Source organism: Acipenser ruthenus, chromosome 20 (assembly GCF_902713425.1).
Source record: "Acipenser ruthenus chromosome 20, fAciRut3.2 maternal haplotype, whole genome shotgun sequence".
Classification (NCBI taxonomy): Eukaryota; Metazoa; Chordata; class Actinopteri; order Acipenseriformes; family Acipenseridae; genus Acipenser; species Acipenser ruthenus.
Window position 1 is genome coordinate 18,732,498 of NC_081208.1, and position 26,026 is coordinate 18,758,523.

The 26,026-nt window shown below is 37.4% G+C and overlaps 1 protein-coding gene across 1 annotated transcript in view; it reads left to right on the forward strand.

Moving 5' to 3' along the window:
- LOC117425955 (cadherin-13) overlaps positions 1 to 26,026 on the forward strand; it is a 339,797-nt gene that overhangs the window by 262,330 nt on the left and 51,441 nt on the right. Inside the window, exons 8-10 of the mRNA XM_034043295.3 lie at positions 4,298 to 4,438; positions 23,455 to 23,637; positions 24,194 to 24,447. Coding sequence (XP_033899186.2) covers positions 4,298 to 4,438; positions 23,455 to 23,637; positions 24,194 to 24,447 — 578 coding nt within the window. The remainder of the gene's footprint in view (positions 1 to 4,297; positions 4,439 to 23,454; positions 23,638 to 24,193; positions 24,448 to 26,026) is intronic.

Below are 26,026 nucleotides of genomic sequence, written 5' to 3' on the forward strand. Positions count from 1 at the left end.
TATAGGAAGATTTATTTTGTTGTTGTTTATTTTATCAAATAGTTTGGTTCAACAGTACTCATGTAACGGGCAACTGAAAGAAACATATGTGATAACTGCGTAGGTAACATGGCACTAAACAATGAAATGTGGACTAAATTAATAACTGTGAGGTGCAAGAGGAAGCACATGTGGGATACAGTAAAGCAGATGGATGTGTTTTGTTAAGCATATGGTGATTTAAATCAAAGATAAGAGATGCTTGATGATACAACAAATGGTCTCAGGTATGGCTGAGATTTGCCTTCACATTGAGAAAGATGTTTATTTTAGTATTTTTAAATGTAACATGATTGAGTGCTTTATAGCTTTGGATGAGATTAGTCTAGTATTGGGCAAACTTTTTTTCCAGTGTGGTTTGAGCTCTACCAGGTCTTGAGTTAATTTGATAAAAGGATAGATAGATAGATGAAAAAAGTAATTGCACTGTAAGATCCACTCATCAGCTATAAGCAGCATCCTTTAGCATACTGTGTCTTAACATGTACAAAATAGCAGGCACAATTGATTTATCCTTGAAACCTTCCAGAAAATAACGGCAAATTCAGCAACCAGTGGGCTTTTAAAAAAGCCATCTCTAATTGAGCTGTCTCCTGCCTGAGAAGTGGCTGTGATCCTTTTATCATTGGGTTTTTAATCAACTCTGGAAGTTTGAAATCCTAGACAATGGAGGCACAACCACCATCTGTGATTTGGCAACACACCAGAGTATGTAGACATGATGAATGCTTTACACGGTCCTCCCAAGTAATGTAACTGTGTTTATGTAAAGTACATCACATATGGCCTACTCAACAACTGGATTTATTATTTTTTTATGATTTGTAATGTTTTTTATACAATCTTATTACACAATAAATCACAAGATTGCGTGATTTATCAATTTCATAAACAAAAAATGATGGAATACGCCATATGTATACAGTAGGGTGTTCTTTTATCATTTGTTATAATAAGTTAACGACATTCCCTAGTTTCTTACATTTGTATTACATTTCTGTACTGCTCAAAGTCAGGGTCATTTATAAGAGAATATGTCTCTTATATGTTCAGCTGCCCCTCTGTAAACATCATGACCCTCTCCCCACCTGCGCGGTTCCCAGCCCCCAGTTTGAAAACCTCAGAGCTAGGTCACCACATTGCATAGAAACTAAATTCCCAATGTTCTCTGGATTGGGCTCTTCCAATGTTAGTGAAGCATTATAGAAACACTGTGGTTATTACAGCATTCTCGCAAATTACTTTTGAAGCCTACTGTGTAAATTGATTATTTCTTTTAGACACAATCCCAATTGTTCAGATACCATGCTCAACGATGGATTTTCATTTACACAGAAACAAGTGACAAATCTCGTGTTCAGATGGGCAGTGAGATGTTTTTCTAGAGACAGCTGAGTATTGTGCGGTGAAAAATGTGGCTATCAAAACAGTTGAGATTGAAAAAGCAAGGAGCAACATTAGACAGTTATAAATGTATACAAGTATCATGGTGGTCTAGAACAGGGGTTTTCAACTGTTTTTTGAAACTGTACCCCTTCTGTCTGGAGGTTTCAGCTCAGGTACCCCTGTACAATTTTTGCTCTACTGAATTGAACCACAGTGCCAATAAAAGCCAGAATAATCTAATTAACACATTTTTTTTTTAAATTCTTAAAACTTTAAATTACAAGGATGACCAGAATTAAAAGACAGTATTTGGGATTCTGTATTCTGTATTCAGTATTCCGGTTCAAATCCCACCTCAGCCACTGACTCATTGTGTGACCCTGAGCAAGTCACTTAACCTCCTTGTGCTCCGTCTTTCGGGTGAGACGTAATTGTAAGTGACTCTGCAGCTGATGCATAGTTCACACACCCTAGTTGCCTTGGATAAAGGCGTCTGCTAAATAAACAAATAATAATTCTCTTTGGAAAACACATTTTCTATTTGGCATAATTATAAATAATCCTGTAAATGTTTATCACGTTACCATTTACTTCATAATTATGTGTGCCATTTGAAATGCTTACAATAGCAAAAACATTAACCTCAAGATAAAACTACAATAACAAACAAAGATAATTTTTTTAAATTTTTTTATTAAAGCCAGCATAAAATGATCCAAAGGGATTCGCTATAACTTTGTCACGTTGCACTTTCTTGTGTTTTCTTCCTTCATTTTCCTTTTGCAAGTAAGAAATGTATCCATTTCAAACACAGAAAACAAATACAACCAGCCACTATTGCTTTCCTAAAATGCAACCCTCAAAGGATGAGTACTGTGATTATTATTTATGTTTACCGGAGTATTTATACTTCTAAAAAATGCAGAAAGATTGTGCTTCACTAATTAGAATTCAATAATACGACAAGTTGAAAACAGCAAAGTTCATGAGCAGCAGAGAGCGCTCTCCTCCATAGGCAGAATTGGGAGTCGTCCTGTGTACCCACTGTGACCCTTAGAAGTAGCACCAGGGGTACGCTTATCCCTGGTTGAAAGCCCCTGTTCTAGAAGGTTTTGACTACTATTAATTCACAGCGATCATTCCTGTTGGTTATACAGTATATACAGTAGCTTACACATACACCCAACATTGCTAAACCTTTGATTAGTGAAAAAAAAAAACATATAGTTCTGTAAAGCTTGCTGCTGGCTGGGAAAGAGCATCCTTTTAGATGTTGTACTGTAATTTAAGCTCTGAATAATGAGACTACTGGTGTTAATCTTTTAAAAGTAATCTTAATGAGCTGACATCACTTGGATTGCTACAGCACTGCCATTAGCTAGCCATTGTTGTTCTTAGCAAGGCTATTATTGATTTTATTTATCAATTCCTCACCCATGATCATCTGTAAATGAACAGCTTTAAAGAATTACCACTACCACAGGAATACAGTGTTGTTCCCACATGCTGAGCCTGCCTTAAATTGAAGTGTTACGCCTTTCTGTTACCATATCCAAATTACAGGACAAGACAAATGTCTGGTATAAATCTATTTTCTGTTTCTGTTGTATCACACAGTTATGCTACATTTTATACATATTAAAATATATCTTGTTGCGTAAATGTTTTCGTATTTAACACCGTGAATATCATAATGTACTTGCCTGGGGCATATCCACACATGCTGTGGCTAATCAGGCTATACAGTGCTGAATTTTGTTTTGTGAAAACTTTCCTATAGGAAGTGCTATTGAAGCCCATATGGCATATAACATGGTTGATTAACTATGAGCAGCTACACAGCTGTGTTTGTGAGGCCTCAGCTCATTCATTCTGTGATGTTAACAGTTAATGTACCATGATCTGTTTTAACAATGGCTTTCACAGCTTATTTTGATCCATTCTAATACAGCATGTCACTGGATATGACCCAAGCAAGGGGACCTCTAAGGCCAAATCATGAAATAAATCTCCAAAATCTTAATTTCTGAAAACTACAAAAAGATCAAGACAGGACCCCATATTTTAAGATGCAATGTTTTAGGCCTGTAAAAAAAAAGCGATCATTTGAATGACAAGAAAATCTTTTCATCCAAAGTCATGCAGACATTGGGCTAAGAAAGTAACTCCTGTCAGTGTCAAGTGCCAGTAGTAATCAAACCAGTTAAATTGAGTTTACCATCTCCTGCCCAACCATTTTCAGCCTCGCCTGGAGCATCCCTGCCTAGTGCTTAGCTGTCAATCAGATGTCAATTTCGAAAGGCAAGCCCAAACCCGAAAATCAAGCGAGTCAAAATGTTGTGATACATGCTTACATCAACTGTTTGTATTCTCCAATATAAATGTTGTTTTAAATCTCAAGTGCTGACTAAGAAAGGATTTCCAGTCTCTGTGTTCATTACACACTGCTGTAACCTTCATTTTTAGCAGTAGAAGATGTATAGAGACTCATGGTCATTGGCAATAGCCTGTTATACAACCTGGACAGTCTGGACATGTTACTATGAGGTCATGTTTGACATCTCTTTATTTACTCGCTTCTGATCTCAGTTATTAACATTAAAATGGCAATCACAGCTAAATACAGGCTCAACACTGTTGAAAACACTATAAAGATGTCCTACTTTCATGTAAAGAAAAGCCTTCCATTTATAAAGATGTTGTATTGGAGTATATTGTATATGTGTGCCCATCAAAATGTCTTGGGAAGTAAAACAATATTGATTCAAATAAGAAAACAAAAATATGAATAGCAAGGTAAGATTTCAGGATTTGAGTTAATATATTTTGAAGGAACAAGGGAAAGAAATAATTATATCTATTCTCCCAACAGTCTATGCCAAGCCACAAGTACGAGCTGGAAATAGTTGCCAAGGACATGGCGGGAAGTGATGTGGGGTTGACTGGGACCGCCACTGCCACCATCACGATCACGGACAAGAATGACCACGCTCCGGAGTTTACCAAGCCTCTGGTAAGGGAAACAAATTACACTTTCAGTCCATTCTACAGTCTCAATGAGAGTGAATACACCTACTGTATCCAAATGCCTTGCTCCAATTCCCAGAGAAACATTATTGTTGAAGGAGTGCTAACCAAGGCTTTAAAATCCACGTCTTATTTTCTGGAACTAGCAATACTATTGTTCTTCTGTTGAAGATATTTTGGTGTTGTGTGTATTTTATACATCTTTGAATATGTTGACATTTCAAAGACTATGCCATAGATGAAAAGTTACTGCTGCTTGCTGATACTGTTAGAAAAATGACACTTTAATGTTCACTCGTACACATTCAGCCTTGGTTCAGACCTCCAAAGCACACACTAGAAAATAAAAGCTGACGCACTAAAATGTCACGCGAATCTGCTCCATTTATACACACATCACAATTAGTGTGCATGGCATATTACAGCATGCAAGTTAATAGGTTTGACTTATTATTATTTAATGCGTGGTTATGACACCCTGAACACACAGTTCTATTAACACATATTATATCTAGTCTGATATAGTGTAGCAGTCCTATACAAGACAAAGTATGAGCACACCCATGCCAGGAAGAAGCAGCTCAGCCCATTGTCTGGATACATCTGGTCTGGTCTGTCCCTCTCCGCTAGCTTCATTCCTCAGTCCTAACCCAGTTTCTTATTTATTCTTTTGCAATCCCTTCTTGCTAACTGCTTGTTACTGCAGAGGCTAGACTGCGGTTTCCTCCTTTGCTATGTTTAACCCCAATACGAGGGATTGTTCCTGTTATTCCCAAACAAACCGCATCCTGTCCACAGTTACGCCACATGCCTCCTGCCAAACCGTATGCTCTTGTGGTGGTTAAACCCTAACCTTTGTTTTTTTAGGATGTGCAAGCTTTGGAAAGTTGTTACAATTTCATTATTCAAAATATAACTGCTTCTCTCTCTTGCTATTTTTGGTTTCAGCTAAAGCCCCTCTGCAAAGTCTGTACAATTTATTTATGATTCTTCAATACCTTATCACTTGTGGAGCAAACTCATTCCAGTGGTCAGTCATTTGGCCTACAGCAAAGATTACTGAAATATATATATATATATATATATATATATATATATATATATATATATATATATATATATATATATATATACACAGCTGTGTATTTGAAATATCTGTCTATCCTTAATTAAAGAGGGGAAAAAAGTGAAGAGCCAAAAGATTATCAGCAAGAATAAATGGGTGTGAGTAATAATGTTAACCAATTTTTTAAATACATTTTTATATTTATTATCACTTCCTAAAGGGTAACATCCATAAATATATTAATGTTTGTATATATTATTAATATTCTACATTAGTATTTAAAATACAGGACCCCATCTAGTGCTACTTTTATTACTGCAGGCAAACAGCTAGTACACCAGCAATACTCATGTAGGTTTTTCATTTTCATTGGAAAGAATTGTATAGCTTTTTGGTCCATTCAAGGTTTTACTCTGCGCCTTATTGGTATGACCAAGACAAACAAACAGTAAAGCATGGAATGGCCTAAACTTCTCTACAATGGGAGCCCTCCCTGTCATACAAACAAACTACTCCAAAAAGCTCAATGACAAGCAGTGCACGATTAAAAAAACAGCATTTTTCACACACAATTAAACATGTGGCTGGGTTGACATATAAATTATTACTGCAATGCTAATAATATATTTACAGTGCAAGGTGTCTGGGTCTATGCCTACTCTTTTTAAAACATTCTGCTTTGTGATTTCCTATTTAAAATGACTGTGTCACAAAGCCACAGTTCCCTCGTTCTCTCTCTCACACACACCCTCCGCAAAAAACTACTCCTGTAATTAATTTACAAAATGCATGAAGCACTGCAAGCTAAAGGTTTGTGGGTGCTACTGCAGAGCCTGAGGCAAACATGAGGTTTATGAATAACAAGCAAACCAAAAGGTGACAGGAAACTAAACTCCTTTGTCAGATAAGAAAACAGCACCATAAATAACAACTGAGCTGTGTGTGTTATATTTTAAGAGGCACATTTGCAGAAATTGCTTCCCTAGCGATACAGCCAAAGAAACTAACAACAACAACCAAAAATGTTTAGTTCCCCCCGGTTGGTAATGGAAAATGACAGGAGCCAATGTCAGGGTTCAGGCTACAAATCTTCTGGCTCGCCTGTTTGGGGGTGTCAAGATACATAGCTGTGTCACCACAAAAATGCTGAGTCTCTCTTCGAGGAGCCTAGCCCCATCGCTCAACTGTTTCAGCTGCAGAAAAATGTGCAGTTAGAGCTCAGAACAGTTTAACTGGTAGAGTGAGCAAGCTTGGGGGAGAAGTTCATGCAGTGAAGGGAAGTGGTGGATGGAAACAGTTGCCAGGCTATAATCTTAACATTAGTCTATTTTGTTTTAAGTTTCTGATTTCCTGCATTCTTTAAAATTGATCATAAGCAGTCAGTAGCTCAATGCATTTTTATTTCATCTTGACCATAACTTCAAAAAGTTTATTACCCGAGACAAATGCCCATGTCAAGAGGAATTCTAAGGTGAAACTAATAATTCAAGTAGTGTCTTCTAGCTCAGTGATTCTCAAACTTTTTGGGCTGCTTACTCAATTGAGGAATTTTTTTCACAGCACGGTCAGTTATTGCATTTGTACTTTTAATTCCAAAAACATTGAAATACATGTTTACTTAATTACAAATGTCTGCTAAAACAGTATCTCATATACAGTAACTCGTTATAGCATCTGCAATGTAACTGCAGCAACTTGGAGAACAACAAAGGCCTTCTAATTAGTTACTGTATTTATCGCTCTTAAATGGCACTTAATTTTAAGAACCAGTAAACCTTTATGATAAGCATTTTCTAGCTCTTAGTTTTAAAACTATGGTTCACAACATAACACAGTGGAACGATCACAGTACTACCATGCAGTAATTGTAGGGCAGTATTGCAACGTGTCAAATCGTTGTAAATGAAAATGCTTTTATTTGCTTCAAAATCATTTCAAATTGGTTAATAGACTAGCAAGCACTGGCAAAATCAGCTCGGTGCAAAACGTTTTAACATTTTGTATGGTTTCTGGATTTTGCGATACCTGCACGATGCCTGCATTAATAATATCTGTAACAAAATTGTTATCGACAGTAACAATTTTGTTACAGACTTTCAACAAGTCTGACTCAAGCAATGTTGGCTGTTATTTAATTAAACCTTTGTAAAACAAAAACAAACAAAAAGAAAAACACATGCTTAACATAAAAAAGTAGTCCTGATACAGTAGCAGGTGCAGTTTACACTACCATACGGAAAAAAAAAAAAATTTATGAATGGGAAACATGTTAAATATATGAATATATTAATAACCTTACCATGTATTTCCAACATATAAAATAAATATATGGCTCACAGATAAAAATTATATTTAAAATATATTACAAATGCACCAGATATTTATGTATGTTTTTATACATTACTAATTAATTTTATTTAACTGACTAAAAATATATTTTACAATATATATTTGCAACAAACTAACCGTACATTTAAAATATATTACGATTTTGCCTCACATCTGTCATACATTTTAAAAATATTTATGGATGCTGTTTAAATATATTAAATATATATTTAGCAACAAATTGGTGTAAATATTTTGGAACTGAATAAAAATACATTAACACTAGAACCGCCAGAGTTATAGACATACCTAGAACCACAATGAGCCTGATGGCCGTATTAAAAACAATATCATTATAATAATGAAAGGGCAAACAATCCGATTTAAGTCGTAGTTTTATCCAGCCATGTCACGCAAAGCATCTGCACAACCGACATAATGTAAATATTGAACAGAAATTAGTTAATATACACACATATTACATAAAGCGCAACTGCAAAAAATGATGAAAAACAACAGAAATGAGTGTTTATACAGGTTTATTATTTATACTATACAACCGAAACTTTGTAAATAAGCAAGACAAAAGAAAATAATTGGGTTTATATACTAAAACGTGCATATACCAGCCGAGTGAATAATAATAATAATAATAATAAACATTTTGAACACAAATGTGTCTATATACAGGCATATCATTATACAAAACTGCACGAAATAAATAAGTAATATAAAATTGAAAATACATGTCTTTATGCAGCCTATAGACATAAAAAGCATGCAAAATAACTATGTGAATAAAAAAACGGACAACTACGTTCATACAGAGATATTTGAAACACGTTAACAAAAATAAATAAAGTAAATGTGGTTTACAGTCACAGCACAACATGTTCTCAAAGAAGCCAGTGTTCTCCTAAATCACATACCTGCATACAGTGCACTTTTTTTCTCCACACGATTTGGGCGCAGCTAATGTCTTGTTACTGTTGCATTTGTCAGCTGGCACAGAGGTCGATACCTTCAGCGCTGCTTCTCCTTCTGTACAAAGTATTTCTGAAGACATTCTATACTACAATGAAAACTCTGTAAATAAGTAAGACGAAATTGAAACTAAAATGGGTTTATTTACCATACTGCCATTCGGCCTCTCCTTAGCCCCCTGTACTTTCTCAAAACGCCATCCTGGCCCTAGTGGCTGCAGGGGATCAAGGTGTTGAATTACCTGGACGACTGGTTGATCTGTTCCCAGTTGCAGGAAGGGGCATTTAGTCAGATTTATATTGGGCAGGGCTGGCCCAAATCAGGCCTGATTGTTAACCAAAGTACTCAAACAGCTGACCCTAATTATTACTTTAATTGGATTGAGTTAACTAGGGGGGGGCAATAACTTTTTGACACCTGAAGATTGCATGTTTGATTACCTTGCATACCAAACAAATGAAAGAAGTACCAAACTTTGGTGTCATTTTTTCTCTCAGACTCCTTCTATATACTACTACAACCCACAAATAAAACTGACCAAATACAATGTGAAAAATGTGCAAAAATGCAGAAAATCAGACAGGGGGCAAATACTTTTTTCACAGCACTGTACCTAGCAGCTATATCTGCATGCCATGTCCCCATTAACTCAGTTTCCATTCGCAGGTTTGATGCAAAAAAGAATGTGATCTCCGCAGAGTGACTAATTATTCCTTTGGCGGGACCAAGGAGGGGCCTATCAGCAGCTCTGACATAAAATGCTCAGTAAATACCTGACCTGTGGCAGGCATATCCCAAAAGTATTGTTGTTGTTGGTCGTCTTCTCTTTCAGGGAACTGGGGTTACATCCATAACCTAATGTTTATAATAGGCTATTTTGATTATTGAATTGAGTTAGAAGTTCATAAAACTGTTTAAGCTGTGTACAAACCCTCTTCGAAAAACAGTCCAGAAAAACAAAACAGTCCTTAAAACAGTCCTTCAAGTTTTGTGAACAGGGCCCAACAAGACGTACAGTAATCCAAGCTTTATTTAGCAAGTGTCTGTAAACACAAACATGTAATTCTTTTAAAAAACAGTTCAGAAAAGTTTAATGAAAACCAAACCTAATTTAATTTTACAAAACAGCCTTTACAAAATAAAATACAAATCCATTAGGCTTTCCAACAAGGTCAGTTTGCTCAATTAAATATTCAGATATTCATATCCCTGCCTATGTTTTGGCTGATAAAAAGGAGGTGTAATCTACTACAAGGCTATAAAGACTGATGGGTTGAGTTATTAATCAGGTTCCAGGTTTGAACCCACAGTCATTAAAACAGGGAGAATGTCACACATTTGAACATTACCAACCTGCCAGTCAAAACAATGGATAGGTAAGCAGCAGGAGGTGGAAACAAATTGAGTCCTAATGGTGTAAAATGAAAGGCTGTCAGAGGAAGCTCACAGAAACAATGTGTTTTAGACATTTTCTTTGCTCAATGAAATTGCCAGACTCTCCTTAATGTGATGTGAGAAGTAATAATAAGTTGAAATAAGTTTTAAAATGACATGCTGTAGTACCGTATAGGAAGGGGGAAATTGTAAAAACATGTTTATTGCCTTTGGACCTTTACATTTAAAGACTTGTAAGAACTGTTTTGTTAAGGAATGTTTATTATTATTATTATTAGTAGTAGTAGTAGTAGTAGTAGTAGTAGTAGTAATAGTAGTAGTATTAGTAGTAGTCATCATAGTCGTAGTAGTAGTAATTAAATCAAATTTTCAGTTTTATTTCTAATCAGTTTTCAAACACTTCGGAATGTAACCACAGCAATTGTGTTTTTTGGATTAATAACATGGCTGTTTCTCATTCAGTGTATTAGTAACAATCATACATATTTTTTGGAAAGAAAAGAAAACACCCAGCTCCCCTCGGAGTCACCCATCCAGTGCTGACCAGGCCAATCCTTGCTTATCTTCTCAGATTAGAACACAAGGCGGTGTGGCTGCATCCTGGGTCAGGGTGAGAGAGGAGATTGAAGTGGGTGAAGGAGGGAGCCGTTAAAAGACGAGCAGAGCAGAATCAGTGTGCAGTATAGATAGGGGGAGGAGGGAAGAGTGAATGAGGAGAATGTCATGTACTGTAGTTGACAGGTTTTTGCCGAATTCTCCTGCAGCTCCAGTTAAACGGTGTCTGGAGATTATTCTTCCCGGCATGTCTTTTGTTAGCTTTCTCTCCCCCAGTTCGGTCTCCAGGCCTCACAGATGTTCAGCGGAGCTAACAGAAACTCTGCCTTGCAGCCAGTGGACTAATGCCTCTCAGCATTGCTGTACTTCAGCACAGGCCTTCCCAGGAGAAGCCCTGCCATATGCTCACGTAACAAAAAAATGTCTTCATCACACATTACACACCAGAACACTGCAAAATTGCATTGGAAATAACAAAGATTCATTCAGTCTTTCACATTGTTACTTGTGGCTTTTGCAGCGTGGTTTGAAAGCTAATTAAATTAATTATTAATCTATTTATTGTAATTATCCACTACCCATATACTTTCACAGTATGACTGAACAAGAAATTAAGGTGTTAAATTGTATTTACCACTACTCCTCCTACTACTACTACTACTAATACTACTACTACTACTACTACTAATAATAATAATAATAATAATAATAATAATAATAATAATAATAATAATAATAATAATACAGTGAATAAAATGGTTCATTTTATAAGATACAGAATATAATTGTTCTATAAAAAAAGAGAATGCATTTGGATAATTTCCATGGTGATATAAATATATAGTCATCTGTGGATACATTCATCTGTGTAAAGTGGATTTGGTTCCTGACCCTATCTGTGTGGTTCTGTTGCTGTGAGCTCCAGTAGACCCAGAACACGGTGGCAATGTCGAGGCTGATTCATGGGGTGTGTTAGTGGAACACTGGATCCAAGGTCTTGTTTTGCCGAACCAAATTCCTCACTGATGAGGGTCAAGGAGACACTGGAGCTGGTGACACCGCACTTTTTTTTTATTAGTCACTGCCAGGTCTTGACACACCAGTCACCACCATGTCATCTTATATACAACTCTTGTCTCCCAGTCGGGTTGCAGCTTGAGAGGAGTAGAACCTTGTGCATCCAAGCCAGAGCTCAGAGCCTGTCTTCTATAGCAGGAAGCTATCTTGGCCATAGGAGCACGGTCAGAAAGACTCAGAGACACCTCTGCCTTTTATTTGCTAGAAATGGTGCTATACCTTACGACAAGAGGATCGGAACTGGTCGATGACATTACCAGCAGGTGCCATGAAACTTCTGTGTCAATGCTGTTACGTGCAGTGGTCCTCCAGGAATGTCAAATTACTGAAATTAATTTCACAGTTATGTATCAGCCATTTATCTACAAATGATAAACAACTGGATGGGCCATTTACTACTGCAGACACTGGGGTCAAACGAAGAACAAACGTCGTGCTCTACAGAAGCAGCGTATGTTGGATATGGTTTATTACATTACTTAACCCCCTTTGCTCCTTCATGTCAGAAGTGCTCTGAAAACCACCTTGAATCTTACATCAGCACCTGAACCAGCTAATAAACAGGACTTATTCTCTGGTTGCCCGGTCTACTGAAATGTATATTTACCATGTTGGGTTTTAGTAGCATCCTATTTAGTACTTTAGTACCAAGTACAAGGCCTGTCGTTTTATTATCCCAGCTCCACAGAGCTGCCAAATTAGATTCGAAAGAAAACATGCCAGTTGGATTTCTGGAGTTTTACATAATTTATTTCAAGTGAAGAAATAAAAATGTAATTAACGCTGCTTCTGCAGCAATTATTAGACCCTCTGCCCTCTGGACCTGAGCTTTTTCTTGCCTGTTGAGCAGTCATTTAATATGTATGCATTTTCATTGAAGCTGTAAGCAGGGGTCTCTGTTCTTATGCTTATGCACCCTCAGAGGGAATGCCTTTCCAGGAAATGCTGTGCAAAGGGAAAACAATAATCACTGAACAAAAAAGCAGCTGGGAAGATATACACTGTCTGGCCACTTTATTAGGAACTATTGACCCGAATGGATTTGACATCAACCTGTTGTGGGACATGTTTCCTGGTATATTCTAGTTCCCTTGATTACTCTGGAAGGCTGAACAAATACAGTATTGCTTACTTGTGCACGATTGCAGATCAAGTCCACCCAACCATTTGCACTTGTATCCTGTTGGAGATGATAATGCACTCATACCCAAAAGTAACCTATAGCTTTTGTAAACGCTGGGATTTTCTTATGTTTTTGCTATAAAAATCTGTGAAAGCTGAAAATAAAGGGTCTTGCTTACAGGGTAGTCACGTTTGGTGTTGTAGTAAATCATTCTGTCAATTGTAACTGTGGAATTACATGCAAGGCTCTATCTTTAAGCCTTGAAGCTTAGATAAAGCATCAGCTCCAGTCCGTTTTGAGGTTTTTATGAGTTTAACATTTATGGTTAATTATTTATGGTTTTGTTTTCCCCTTGGATGTTTTTGTTGAAAAATACACTATTTATTTAAAGATTCATCCAATCCACTTTTAGCATAGCTAAGGCCTTCTTCGAGCAATGTAAAGAGTAGTTGTTTTCCAATTTTCCACCTGTAGACAGAACCATGGCATTGGGGAATAGCTCAGATCAAATGTCTCCAATCCTGGTCCTGGAGGGCCAGTGTCCCTCCTGGTTTTTGTTCCAACTGTCCCCTAAATTACTTAATTGGACCAATTAGGTGCTTATTAGAAGCTTAATTAGTCCAATTTATTAATTTAGGGTACAGTTGGAACAAAAAGTAGGCGGGACACCGGCCCTCCAGGACCAGGATTGGAGACCCCTGGCTTAGACTATTCAACAGCACGGTGCTGAAATTCTACTAAAGCAGAGACATTACAAGTGCTAAAACAGAAAAAAAGATGGTTGATAACTAAAACGCTCTCCAAGTGTGGTGAAAAGGCCTCTTAACACTATGTATCTGTTCATTAGCCTCACTAGCTCTGCTGCACAGAAGGCTGTTTTTCACAGTTTTAAGCAAAATGAAACACACAAACCAGTTAACAAAAAAAAAAAAAAAAGAAAACTCACAATTATATGCGGTGACTTCTGAAGTGATTTTTATTTTTTTGCTTTTTATTTTTATTTATTTATTTATTTATTTATTTATTTATTTTACCATCAACTGTGAAGATAATGTGTGCATGCCCTTCATATACACTAGTTCCTTTTGGCTTTCTTCCTTTCTGTTTCAGTTTCATTAAACCCCAAGCAAGTAATTGACACGCACAGGTAGAAACCGTGGCTGCTTCCCAGTTTCTGTCTGCTCTTCGGTTCTAGTTGCCTGCTATAGACATACAGTACAGTATGTAACATATTTAAGTGTCTATACATTAGGAAGCTACATTACAGCACCATCTAGTACAAAGAAGTGTACTGGCAGCAAAACAAAAAAAAATGATCTAAAGTGGCAGATCAGTAGGTGACGCTGGCTCTTCTATAAAGACACCTTGACTGACCGAGGCTGCATTACATTTATCTAAGTCAGGCAAGAAGCTCCTGATCTTGGGCAAGTCTCTGTGAATTAAATCAATGAATAGCAGAGCCTTTTTAACCCCCATAATTCACACATGAATCTATCTGCTGAATCCAATCGTACATTTTTTTTGTGATTTAATACAAAGTTAATATGCTGTGTGTAGGTGTCTGTTTTTATAACAGAAATCCTATCTCAGTTTCAGATGACAGAACTACATGAGATTACATCTCTTATAAGAATAAGATACACCCTACACACTCCTTATATTAACTTATATTATCCTCTGGAACTAAAATGTGATAAAAAAAAAAAAAAATTGATTAATGACAGGACAGTGTTTGGACAACTTTATGTATCCACATTAACTCGGTTCAATAGGTCAAATGATTGTCTTTTGGTCAAAAACGCCTCTATTAGTTCACTGTGTTGGCGCCACCACACCCTATTGATCCAGAACACGCAATCAGAGGCACTGCTTTGAATAAGGTTGATGTTTAATTCTTCTGTGCATTTTCATATGGAATTGAATTCCCTTTCAATGTATTCATTTTCTGAGCGCTTGAATAGAAATATCAAAAGGTCTCGGATCAGACTGAAATGGCTTGGCATTATTCTGGTAGACAGAGTATTGTGTGTTTACTGTAGAGCATTGGCAATCAGCTGCTGCTTCTCGTCTGTGCAGCATTGTTATAATTCTGTACATTTACATACTCAGAGATGAGAGAAACTAGTTACGATATATGCTACACAATTCCCAACCTTGCTATTCACTTTTGTATGATGATTTTAAGCAGATTTTTGGAGCTTAAAACAGCCACTAGCAGTAGGTCACTAGTTCTGTAGCCAAGGACTTCCAACAAATTGAGGCACCAGGCTTTCTCATTATGATTCAAGATGATGCCAATCGGTACAGGAAATGCTCACAGCTTCGTACACGAATAGACTTGACTTAAAATAGAATAATTGCCTTGAAGGCAGACGTTTCTGACATTTCGGGGTTTGAACTGACACAGGAAGGCTGCAAGTTCCAGCAATGGCATTTGCAATGCAGCAGCATAATTAGCATAACAGTTCAAATTCACATCACTCCAATTTTATATATCACTTTTATTTTAGCACTTTCCAGATTTCATTTTTTAAAACCATTCATTATATCAAGTTGTTATATTTATGGAGTCTTGAGGACCCAGTGTATGCAAATGGCAAATGCTTTGTTCCCAGTAACATTTTTGATTGATAGTTAATCAAGAGACTTCATATAATTACTATAAACAGGTGTTAAAAACTGTCTTGCACCATCACACATTAATATAGATGTCAATGGGATGGCAAATGAAGGACGTGCATGTCTGAAACATTCTGAAGAAAACTGATTTGTTCATATACTTTGTGTACATCCAACAATTCACTTTGTATATACAGTAGTACATTATAATGTTATTATGTTAGCCACAGGCTAGTAATTTAAAGTGAACACATTAATTTCACTCATAAATAAAGAGGAACATTTGTTTTGTGGGACACTTGATCAAAAGTCAATGATGAGGGTATCATTTGTTTTGACAAAAACATTATTAAGCCAAAAACATTATTTATAGCCTTCACTAGCTCCTGTCAGATTCACGAGAAGCAAATCTAATTCAGTTAATACACACATGCAGAGTGACTTATGAATTTCACTGAATTAAAATCAAACACAGACAAAAAGAAAAGTCAGTGACACACACAGGGCTTTACAAATCCCCGTCCATTGCTTTCTTCTAGGTCTGTGTTGTAGATCTTGACGAGTTGCTTACATTACCAGATTTTTTGACAGCATTATGTTCTCATCAGTCAAAAAGAATAGACGCGCTCTCCAGGGCCAGTGTCAAGTCGGCTGTTCTATTAGAATAATTGACCAGCTGTACAATACATTCCCGGTGTGCTGCCATTTATATTCATAACCTGTGTTGGTTTCCCATTCTGATTGCCTCAGAGAAGTGAAAAGAGGAATAGGTCCCTGCATTTCTCACTTTGGTACAGGGGATTGACATTCTCCAGATTATACTAAGGCTGTTCAGTAAGTTATAGAAACACTGAGATCCTAACGTCTACCTGTCTACAGGGGCTCGTACTAATCTGGGTCCCCTAAACCCGCAAGTTAAGGTAGGATTATTCCAGAATGTTACTCACTGTGTGGGACAAGCGTCCCTGGAAGCATATCGTTTATAGGATTGCACGGCTGTTTATTACATCGTCCTGTTTTCAGCACCAGATCAAACACTCAGCTGGGATTCTGTCTGGAGGCTGTGCAGTGAATTGATGCACAACTTGCTTTGCTGCTTTGAGTAACCATAGCAGTTATAACTGCTTCAAATGTTGTTTACACCCTGACTTAGTTATGCAAATGTATATTTATATTATGAGCCAACATATTTAACTGAAACCAAGTGTGGTAGGGTGAAAGCCCTGCCCTGTGTAATGTGTGGCGTGTGGGGAATGTTGGGTTGGCAGGGAGGGGGTTTCATTTCTCCCTCCCAGAAACACACGTGGGAATGTACATTGAATAATAATGATTAATTAGGCTCCAGTCACAGGTGTTAATATTTTGTTAATGAGTCTAAGTTGATGTTTAGGCAAGTGGAGCCACAGATGTGTAGTAGTTTTGTTGTATGTTTCAACCGTTTATTTTGGCCACTGCGCCGATTTGTTTGTTTTGTGTGTTTGTTAGTTTTTTATTAAACGTGCGCACTAGCACTTAAACTGCAGCTTCTGTCTCTGGGTCTGCTTCCTGGGAGTCTGGTCAGATTATGGCCAGAATGGCTTTTATAATCTGTTCTGTGTAGTATACATGTATTATTTAATGAGAAGTAACGATGAACACATTAAATGAAGCTTTGAAAAGAATGGGGGTGGGGCTTTTCACATGTAGATATTTGTACTCTTATTCTTCTGCAAATAAAATTAAATCTTTCCGTATCCGGATGTCAGCAGACACTCAGTCTGAACCCAGCCAGGCTTCGCTTGGTCATGCTGCCTCGGTCTCTCCACTCACTCAGACAGGGGTCTTATCAGAGCCCAGCCAGGGACTCACTATCAATTGTCCACAAAGACTGAATATATCCATCTTACCGCTCTACTGCCTGAGATAATTACATGAAATATGCTGCATACTGCTGGCTGACCAGCCAACCCAGGGTTACGTAAGGAGACAAGGTAGCCTCATCTTAAATGCATGAGTTCTGTTCCAGACAACTGTCAGAGGAATTTGGTGTGTATTTGTGTGCATTGGAAAGGGTGGGGGGTGGGGAGGGGAGGTTCATGTTCTCCCTTACTTTGGCTTTAATAAAAGGACCTGGCTTAAGATCTTACAAGTCACACATGAAAGAATAAAACAGATAGCAGACATGCATTATGGACAATCCCACAGGACCACAAAGAGCCGGGATATCAACCTGAGAGCGTTGCAGAACACTGTGTTTCAAACAAACTCATTATTCATTACTTGTGTGTACACCCAGATAAAAGCTGCCTTTCCACGCTGAAACACGTGTCGGAATGACCCTGCCTGTTTCGCTCTCCAGCAAATAATATGTGTGGAATGCAGTTGATTAATGACCCAGAAGATTGTTTAAACAATGTCGATTATGTAGGAAAAGATAATACAGGAGTTGTGTATAATGCAGGATACAGCACTGGCGCAGTAATGAGCTTGTTCTAAACCCTACATGCACTGAGGAACATATACAGGATCTTGTCAGAAATTGAGAATCTTTTACAATGCAGCATGTTACCCAATTCAGGGTTGGGGTCAATTCCTGTTTTATAATTCCAATTCCATTTCCAATTTCTTTTTAAAATCAATTCCCAATTCCAATTCCTTTGAAAGAATTGGAACTGGAATTGATATTTTAGAGACATAATAATTGTTGTGATTGTTCGAATGCTTTCATTTGAAGCTAATTTAATTGGCTAACAGTGACTTCAATTTAAATAATTTGTTGCCACTGTGAGAAGTTCATTTTAACAGAATATTGCTAATTGCTATTTTGATCAAGAATGTGTTGGAATTGATTAAAAGGGAATTGGAACTGAAATTGCAATTGGAATTGGGAATTGACCCCAACCCTGATCCCATTTTGTCTGTTACTTGTAAGCAGTAGCATTTTAATTGTGTTTAAGTGCATCGGTTGGTAGCCAAGCAGTGTGGAACAATCCAGGATTACCAGTGAAAACAGACTTATTTTTCTAATAGATTTAGCTGCTGAACTTTTTTTAATTCCCTATTACTCGTAAATAGACAATAACATCATTATTTATCCTGAAATGTCTGTTACAACCATAGGTTATATATATTGGGCAGCTTTATAATAAACAACAAATTATTACATAACATGCAAAAACAAATGTCATGCTTTGACAAAAGTATTTGGGCAATCAACATATTTTGTATGAATCCCATTCGTTGCTAATTATTGACAATTACCATGATTGAAAACCAACACCTGATGATAATTATAGAATAAATACATACATAATCATCAAGTGCTGAAAAATAATTTGGAAATTTGTGATTAAAAAAAGCAACAAAAATGGTTGCAACTAATGAGTACAGCAACAATCTCAAAATGGCAGTGATACAACTAAATGAAAAAGGAGAAACTACCAGAAAAATGTGAGCTATTATTGACAAACACAGAAGAACTGGAACTACTGCAACTAGCTCCAGGTGTGGAAGACAACAAGGTTTCTGCAAAATCTGGAAGAAGAATCATTGGAGCAGCCTGGCAAAATCCTTGGATTACTGCAAAAGATTTGACACAAGAATTGAGAGATGATGGTCAAGAAATTCATGAGCAAACAATTCAACGATACCTTAACAAGATGAATGTTCATGGGCGAAAACCAAGATGCAAACCTTTCTTAAAAACAGTACACAAAAGAAAGCGATTGGAGTTTTCCATTGAAAACTTGAAGAAGCCTGATGATTTCGTTAACGAAATTGTAAGGTCAGACCAATCCAGAATATAACTTTTTTCACCAAGAAAGCAACGTTTGGAGGAAAAGAGAAGAAGTTTAAAAAATCATGCCTAGTGTTAAACATGGTGGATGTTGGGCAAAAATATCTCCAGAAATAGGTCAGGAAATCGTTTCAAAATACAAAAAAAGAATGCAAACTGTAAAGGAAGCAAAGGATGGATACACATACTAATGTGTGGCTGCCCAAATACTTTTGTCTTATATACAGTCACAAACAAACGAATTTGGGCAATTAAAAATAGAGAAAAAACACAAAGAAAGTGTGTGTATATATATATTATACAAAAAACGAAGAATGCACAATTTTCTCTGAAATAACTTGAAACTGACAAAAGTAATTGGCATCCACCATTGTTTATTCCATATTTAATAGAAATCAGACTTTGCTTTTGATTTTTTATTCAACATAATATTGTAAATAAGAAAACAAATGAAAATGGCATGGACAAAAATGATGGGACCGCTAACCTAATATTTTGTTGCACAACCTTTAGAGGCAATCACTGCAATCAAACGTTTTCTGTAGCTCTCAATGAGACTTCTGCACCTGTTAACAGGTAGTTTGGCCCACTCTTCCTGAGCAAACTGCTCCAGCTGTCTCAGGCTTGATGGGTGCCTTCTCCAGACTGCAAGTTTCAGCTCTTTCCATAGATGTTAGATAGGATTCAGATCAGGACTCATAGAAGGCCACTTCAGAATAGTCCAATGTTTTGTTCTTATCCATTCTTGGGTGCTTTTAGCTGTGTGTTTTGGGTCATTATCCTGTTGGAGGACCCATGACCTGCGACTGAGACAGAGCTTTCTGACACTGGGCAGTACGTTTCGCTCCAGAATGCCTTGATAGTCTTGAGATTTCATTGTGCCCTGCACAGATTCAAGGCATCCTGTGCCAGGCGCAGCAAAGCAGCCCCAAAACATAACCGAGCCTCCTCCATGTTTCACTGTAGGTATGGTGTTCTTTTCTTTGAAAGCTTCATTTTTTCATCTGTGAACATAGAGCTGATGTGACTTGCCAAAAAGCTCTACTTTTGACTCATCTGTCCAAAGGACATTCTCCCAGAAGGATTGTGGCTTGTCAATGTGCATTTTAGCAAATTCCAGTCTGGCTTTTTTATGTTTTTCGACGCGACTGATGGTGCGATCAGAAACTGACGTACCTTCACCTTGGAGTTCAGCTTGTATCTCTTTGGCAGTTATCCTTGGTTCTTTTTCTACCATTCGCACTATCCTTCTGTTCACTCTGGGGTCGATTTTCTTCTTGCGGCCGTGCCCAGGGAGGTTGGCTACAGTTCCATGGACCTTAAACTTCTTAATAATATTTGCAACTGTTGTCACAGGAACATCAAGCTGCTTGGAGATGGTCTTGTAGCCTTTACCTTTACCATGCTCGTCTATTATTTTCTTTCTGATCTCCTCAGACAACTCTCTCCTTTGCTTTCTCTGGTCCATGTTCAGTGTGGTGCACACAATGGTACCAAACAGCACAGTGACTACTTTTCTCCATTTAAATAGGCTGAATGACTGATTACAAGATTGGAGACATGTGAGATACTAATTAAAGAAACTAATTAGTTTGGAATATCTCTATAATCCAATTATTTATTATCTTTTCTAAGGGGTACCAACAAATGTGTCCAGGCCATTTTAGAATATCTTTGTAGAATAAGCAATAATTCATCTCTTTTCACAGCTTCTTTGCTTTATTCTATGACATACCAAAGGCATGCAAGTATACATGATAAAATAGCTTTTAATTTCATCACTTTTCAGGAGGAATGAATTATTTCAATGAGCTGTAAGGGTACCAACAAATTTGAGCACGTCTGTATATATATATATATATATACACACACAGTTTTTGAGACTGCAATTTGAGGAAAAAGCTTATAGGTCACACCAGTGTGCAAGTTGCTCTGCCATTTTTAGGACCCCCTAAAAATACCTAGAAAATAGACTTATACAAAGGTTTTACAGGGTGTGTATATATATATATATATATATATATATATATATATATATATATATATATATATATATATATATATATATATTTTTTAATATTCCTTAAAGTACTTAGTATTTTCAGTTGTGTATACCTCACTAGATACTGCATAGATTATAATGATTTAGAGGACAGTTGGGTCAGTGTGAGTAGTTTCTATGGTTCCTATAGAGAGTGAAAGAAAGATTGTGGCCAAATCCGTTTGGTTTCAATTTGCAGAGGTCACAATGACATATAGTGTCTGTTTCAATGGATGGTCTCTGCCGGGAGCACCTGCTCAATAAGGTTGATATGAAAACCAAATTGTCCAATTTGACTTGCTCGAAAACAGTATGATTCAATTTATTTCCTGTACCCTTGGCTTAAGCAGGCCACAGTCTCTGGAAATTGCTTCTTGTTCAGGGTGCTGTGATGAGCGTGCAGAGAACACTGTCCTGACAAGAATTCCTGTGTCTAGTGTCCATTGGCTAATAGCTGGTAGTCATGTGAACATGTTCTGTGTCTCAGGGTGCTTAGCTTAGTTTTGACCCAAATAGATTTGAATTGAATGTGAAAAAGCCTGAAGGAAAGAGAAAAAAATACAATTTAATTCAATCCAGCCCCTCTGGATCACTAGCGTCCTGTATAATTGGACTGGATTTTTTTGGTACCTACAAACCTGAACAAGTCTAATCTGGAAACAACCATGACTTGTGAGTGTTTTTCAATTACAGGATAATTATTGTAATGAGGCAAATCTTCCAACATTATAATGTTGTTGTTTTTTGCAATAGCATTTTACAGTTTCTCTTTATAACCAACACATGCACTTGTGATGATGGTTAATGATGGGGGGGGGGGGGGGGGGGGAGGTGGTGGTGGGGGGGCTGAAATTGGCCAGCGCTTAATGATGTAATACTTGTACATCCCCCTTGGATCCATTGTTTAACTGAACTATACCAGGTTGTATAGTTAGCTTATGCTTCATTGCACACATGTTAAACAATGCACCGTGGCAACCTGACCACCTTCTTGAGGGGCACAGATTAGTGGTGTTTGATCCCACTGATCCTAGGAGGTACAGGCTTGAAATCACACATTCCCCTGATCTCCTGCACTGTGTATCACTGGGGAAACAGATAAATCAGCTGGACTAAAATCAATTTCTAAATAAAGTCTTCTGGCAGAGGCTGTATGACTCAGTGGATTAGCAATGGGCTTTGAAACCTCTAGTTTGCCAGTTTGAATCAATAAATCTTTATGTTGGGGCTGTTGTCGGGGTAGGGATGGTGGAAAATGTGGAGGAGGTATGTGGAACTATTTTTAGTAGCCTTAGCCGAGTTTCTAGTAGCCAGGTATCCAGGCAACAAGATAACTTAATGGGTGCATGAAGACTTTCAAAGAATCCAAACGTTGGATAGGTAGAGTGAATCAGGGTGATGCCTAAGAACCATGTCATCAGAGTACAGAGTACTCAACATGCTCAATCAGACTCACTATAGTCATCAGCATGCCTGCATTACGGATGTCGAAAAGTAATAGCAAAAACTAATAGACAATAAATTATTGCCTGTTTTACAGTAATAATATTTTCCAGTGTTTTGATGGCAAAAATGATTTTGTATATGCGTGAGGCAGCAGGGAGAATCTCGAAATTTGCTTTCTCTAAATAATTTTATTTGATAATTACACTGGTTAAAAACAAAGAAAATATATACTAATAATCACTATTAACTCAACTACCACACTGATGGTGGGGTCCAATATGGTGAAATATTTATTTTTGTCAGCTGAGGTTTTTCATTGGTAATTTGCTTTACTGCTTCATCATACAACAGCCCAACCACTTAAGTGTACACAAACCAGCAGAAGTATCCTTTCTGAATACTAACTTCACCATCACTTATTTGAGTAGAGCATACAATAGATGAAGTGTACACTAAACCAGTGTGGATTCTAAATACAGGTGTTTGTGTCAGCAATTCGTTTTTTTTCAAATCAATTAACAGTAGCTTTTGGGTGGAAACCAGATTATGCCACGCTATAATCTACAACTTTTATTCTTTCTTTTGCATTGCAGTTCCAAGCAACAGTGAATGAAGGAGTGACGGGAGTGATCGTCAATCTGACTGTTGAGGATAAGGACGACCCCACGACCGGAGGCTGGAGAGCAGTGTACTCCATCATCAATGGGAACCCAGGCCAGAGCTTCGAGATGAACACCAACGCCCAAAACAACCAAGGCATGCTGACAGTCGTTAAGGTAAAACAAACAAGAGCCTGCAAACTGTTCCTGCATTGCAATATCCTTTCAATAGACTGGAACACTTTGTCAGTTCATAAGCTTTTATTTGCACAGCATACTTATTCAGTTGGCACACTGATTTACTACCATGGTAAAGGAATGAATTCCAAATGACGTTCCAGCAAAATTGTGTAGTCCTCCATAAAAAAAATGTTTTTATGATTTAAGTCTTCTCTGATATAAACAATGAGGCGTTACTGAGGAAGATTTTATATACTGTATCTCTAGAATTAAATACCCAATTGTAATGAAACTTACTATGGACATTTAGCACAAGTTATGCCACATTGTGGAGTCATCTGTGTGTGTTTTTTATACATACAGTGGATGTGCAGCTATGGCCAAAAGTTTTCCATCACCCTATAGAAATTTCTAATTTTGCTTCATAAAATCCTGCTGAATAATGTTACCTTAACATATTGAATTACATACCGCTTTTTGTAATTTTCCATATACTCAACAACCCCCCCCCCCCACCCCGTTGCTCTCTGTTAATGTGAACCCTTTCCTGCAGCCCCTGGATTACGAGATCTCTGCCTTCCACACCCTCCTGATTAAAGTGGAGAATGAAGACCCCTTGGTGCCGGATGTGGCTTACGGACCCAGCTCCACGGCAACGGTCCAGGTTACAGTCATGGATGTTAACGAGGGTCCCATCTTCTACCCTGACCCCATGAGAGTGACCAGGCACGAGAACATACCCATCGGCAGTGGCATAGCCACACTGAATGCCACAGACCCGGACTCTCTTCAGCATCAAACCATAAAGTGAGTCAGAAAGTCCACAGGCTGGAAACTCATTCAGCCACAAACAGGCATTATTCTTTAATAATAATAACAATAATAATAATAATAATAATAACATCTTTATATAGCACCTTTCATAGTGGACCACCATCACAAAGCACTTTACAGAGGTAGGCTGTGAACTGTGCATTATATGCAGAGTCACTTACAATAGGACATTGTTGTAACATCTCAGAATGGAGCACAAGGAGGTTAAGTGACTTGCTCACAGTGAGTCAGTCAGTGGCAGAGGTGGGATTTGAACCAGTGACCTTCTGGTTACAAGCCCTGGACTTTAACCACTGGAACACACTGCTTCCTTAGCGATATCACACGATATACAGTATGAGGTGCGCTATATACTGCAGTCACAATGATTATTTTCAATATGGCACCTACTGACATTTTTAGCTTTGTTAGAAATGTTTCTCTCTTTTGATAGGCTGTAATATGATTGGATTACTGACAATGAGCTCATTAATTACATATTTGATGTTTCAGGGAATGAGAACGTAGAGTGAGACAGTCCTTTTGGACAAAAGAAAGTATCGACGCTAAAGAGCTGAAAGAGTTAATACTGACATATCATATTTTTTGTATTATATAAAAAGGCCAACAAGATGCTCAGATATATAGTGAAAAGTGTTGAATTTAAATCAAGGGAAGTAATGTTAAAACTGTACAATGCATTAGTAAGACCTCATCTAGAATATTGTGTTCAGTTCTGGTCACCTCACTACAAAAAGGATATTGCTGGTCTAGAAAGAGTGCAAACAAGAGCGACCAGAATTATTCCAGGTTTAAAAGGCATGTCATATGCAGACAGGCTTAAAGAATTTAATCTATTCAGTCTTGAACAAAGAAGACTACGCTGCAATCTGATTCAAGCATTCAAAATTCTAAAAGGTATTGACAATGTTGACCCAAGGGTCTTTTTCAACCTGAAAAAAGAAACACAAATGGAGATTAGATAAAGGGGCATTCAGAACAGAAAATAGGAAGCACTTTTTTACACAGAGAATTGTGAGGGTCTGGAACCAACTCCCCTGTAATACTGTTGAAGTGGACACCCTGGGATCCTTCAAGAAGCTGCTTGATGAGGTTCTGGGATCAATAAGCTGCTAACAACCAAACGAGCAAGATGGGCCAAATGGCCTCCTCTCGTATGTATTTACTTGGAGGTCAGCGTTGAACTCAAATAAATAGCAGAGGAAAAGCCAGAGGGCAGAACTTTTCACTGAGGAAATGACTGTGCTGTGTTCATAGTAGAAATCAAAGGGGTCGATGCATGTGTAAACTCTAAAGATCCCTGTATTTTTGCTGTGCTTATTAGAATACAGTGCATCATCAGAATTCATCAATATTGATTGCTTGATGTTTAAAAATCATTTGTAAGGAGCGTGAGGGTTAAGCGCAAACTGACAGCTGATATTTTAAAAAGGTTGAATTAAGCACTGGCTGTTTATTAGGTTTTATGAGCAGACCTTTGTTGAGATCTCCATGCCAATCATTCGCAATCACTTAGATTAAGTCAGATTAGTTACTAAAACCCTGCAATGGA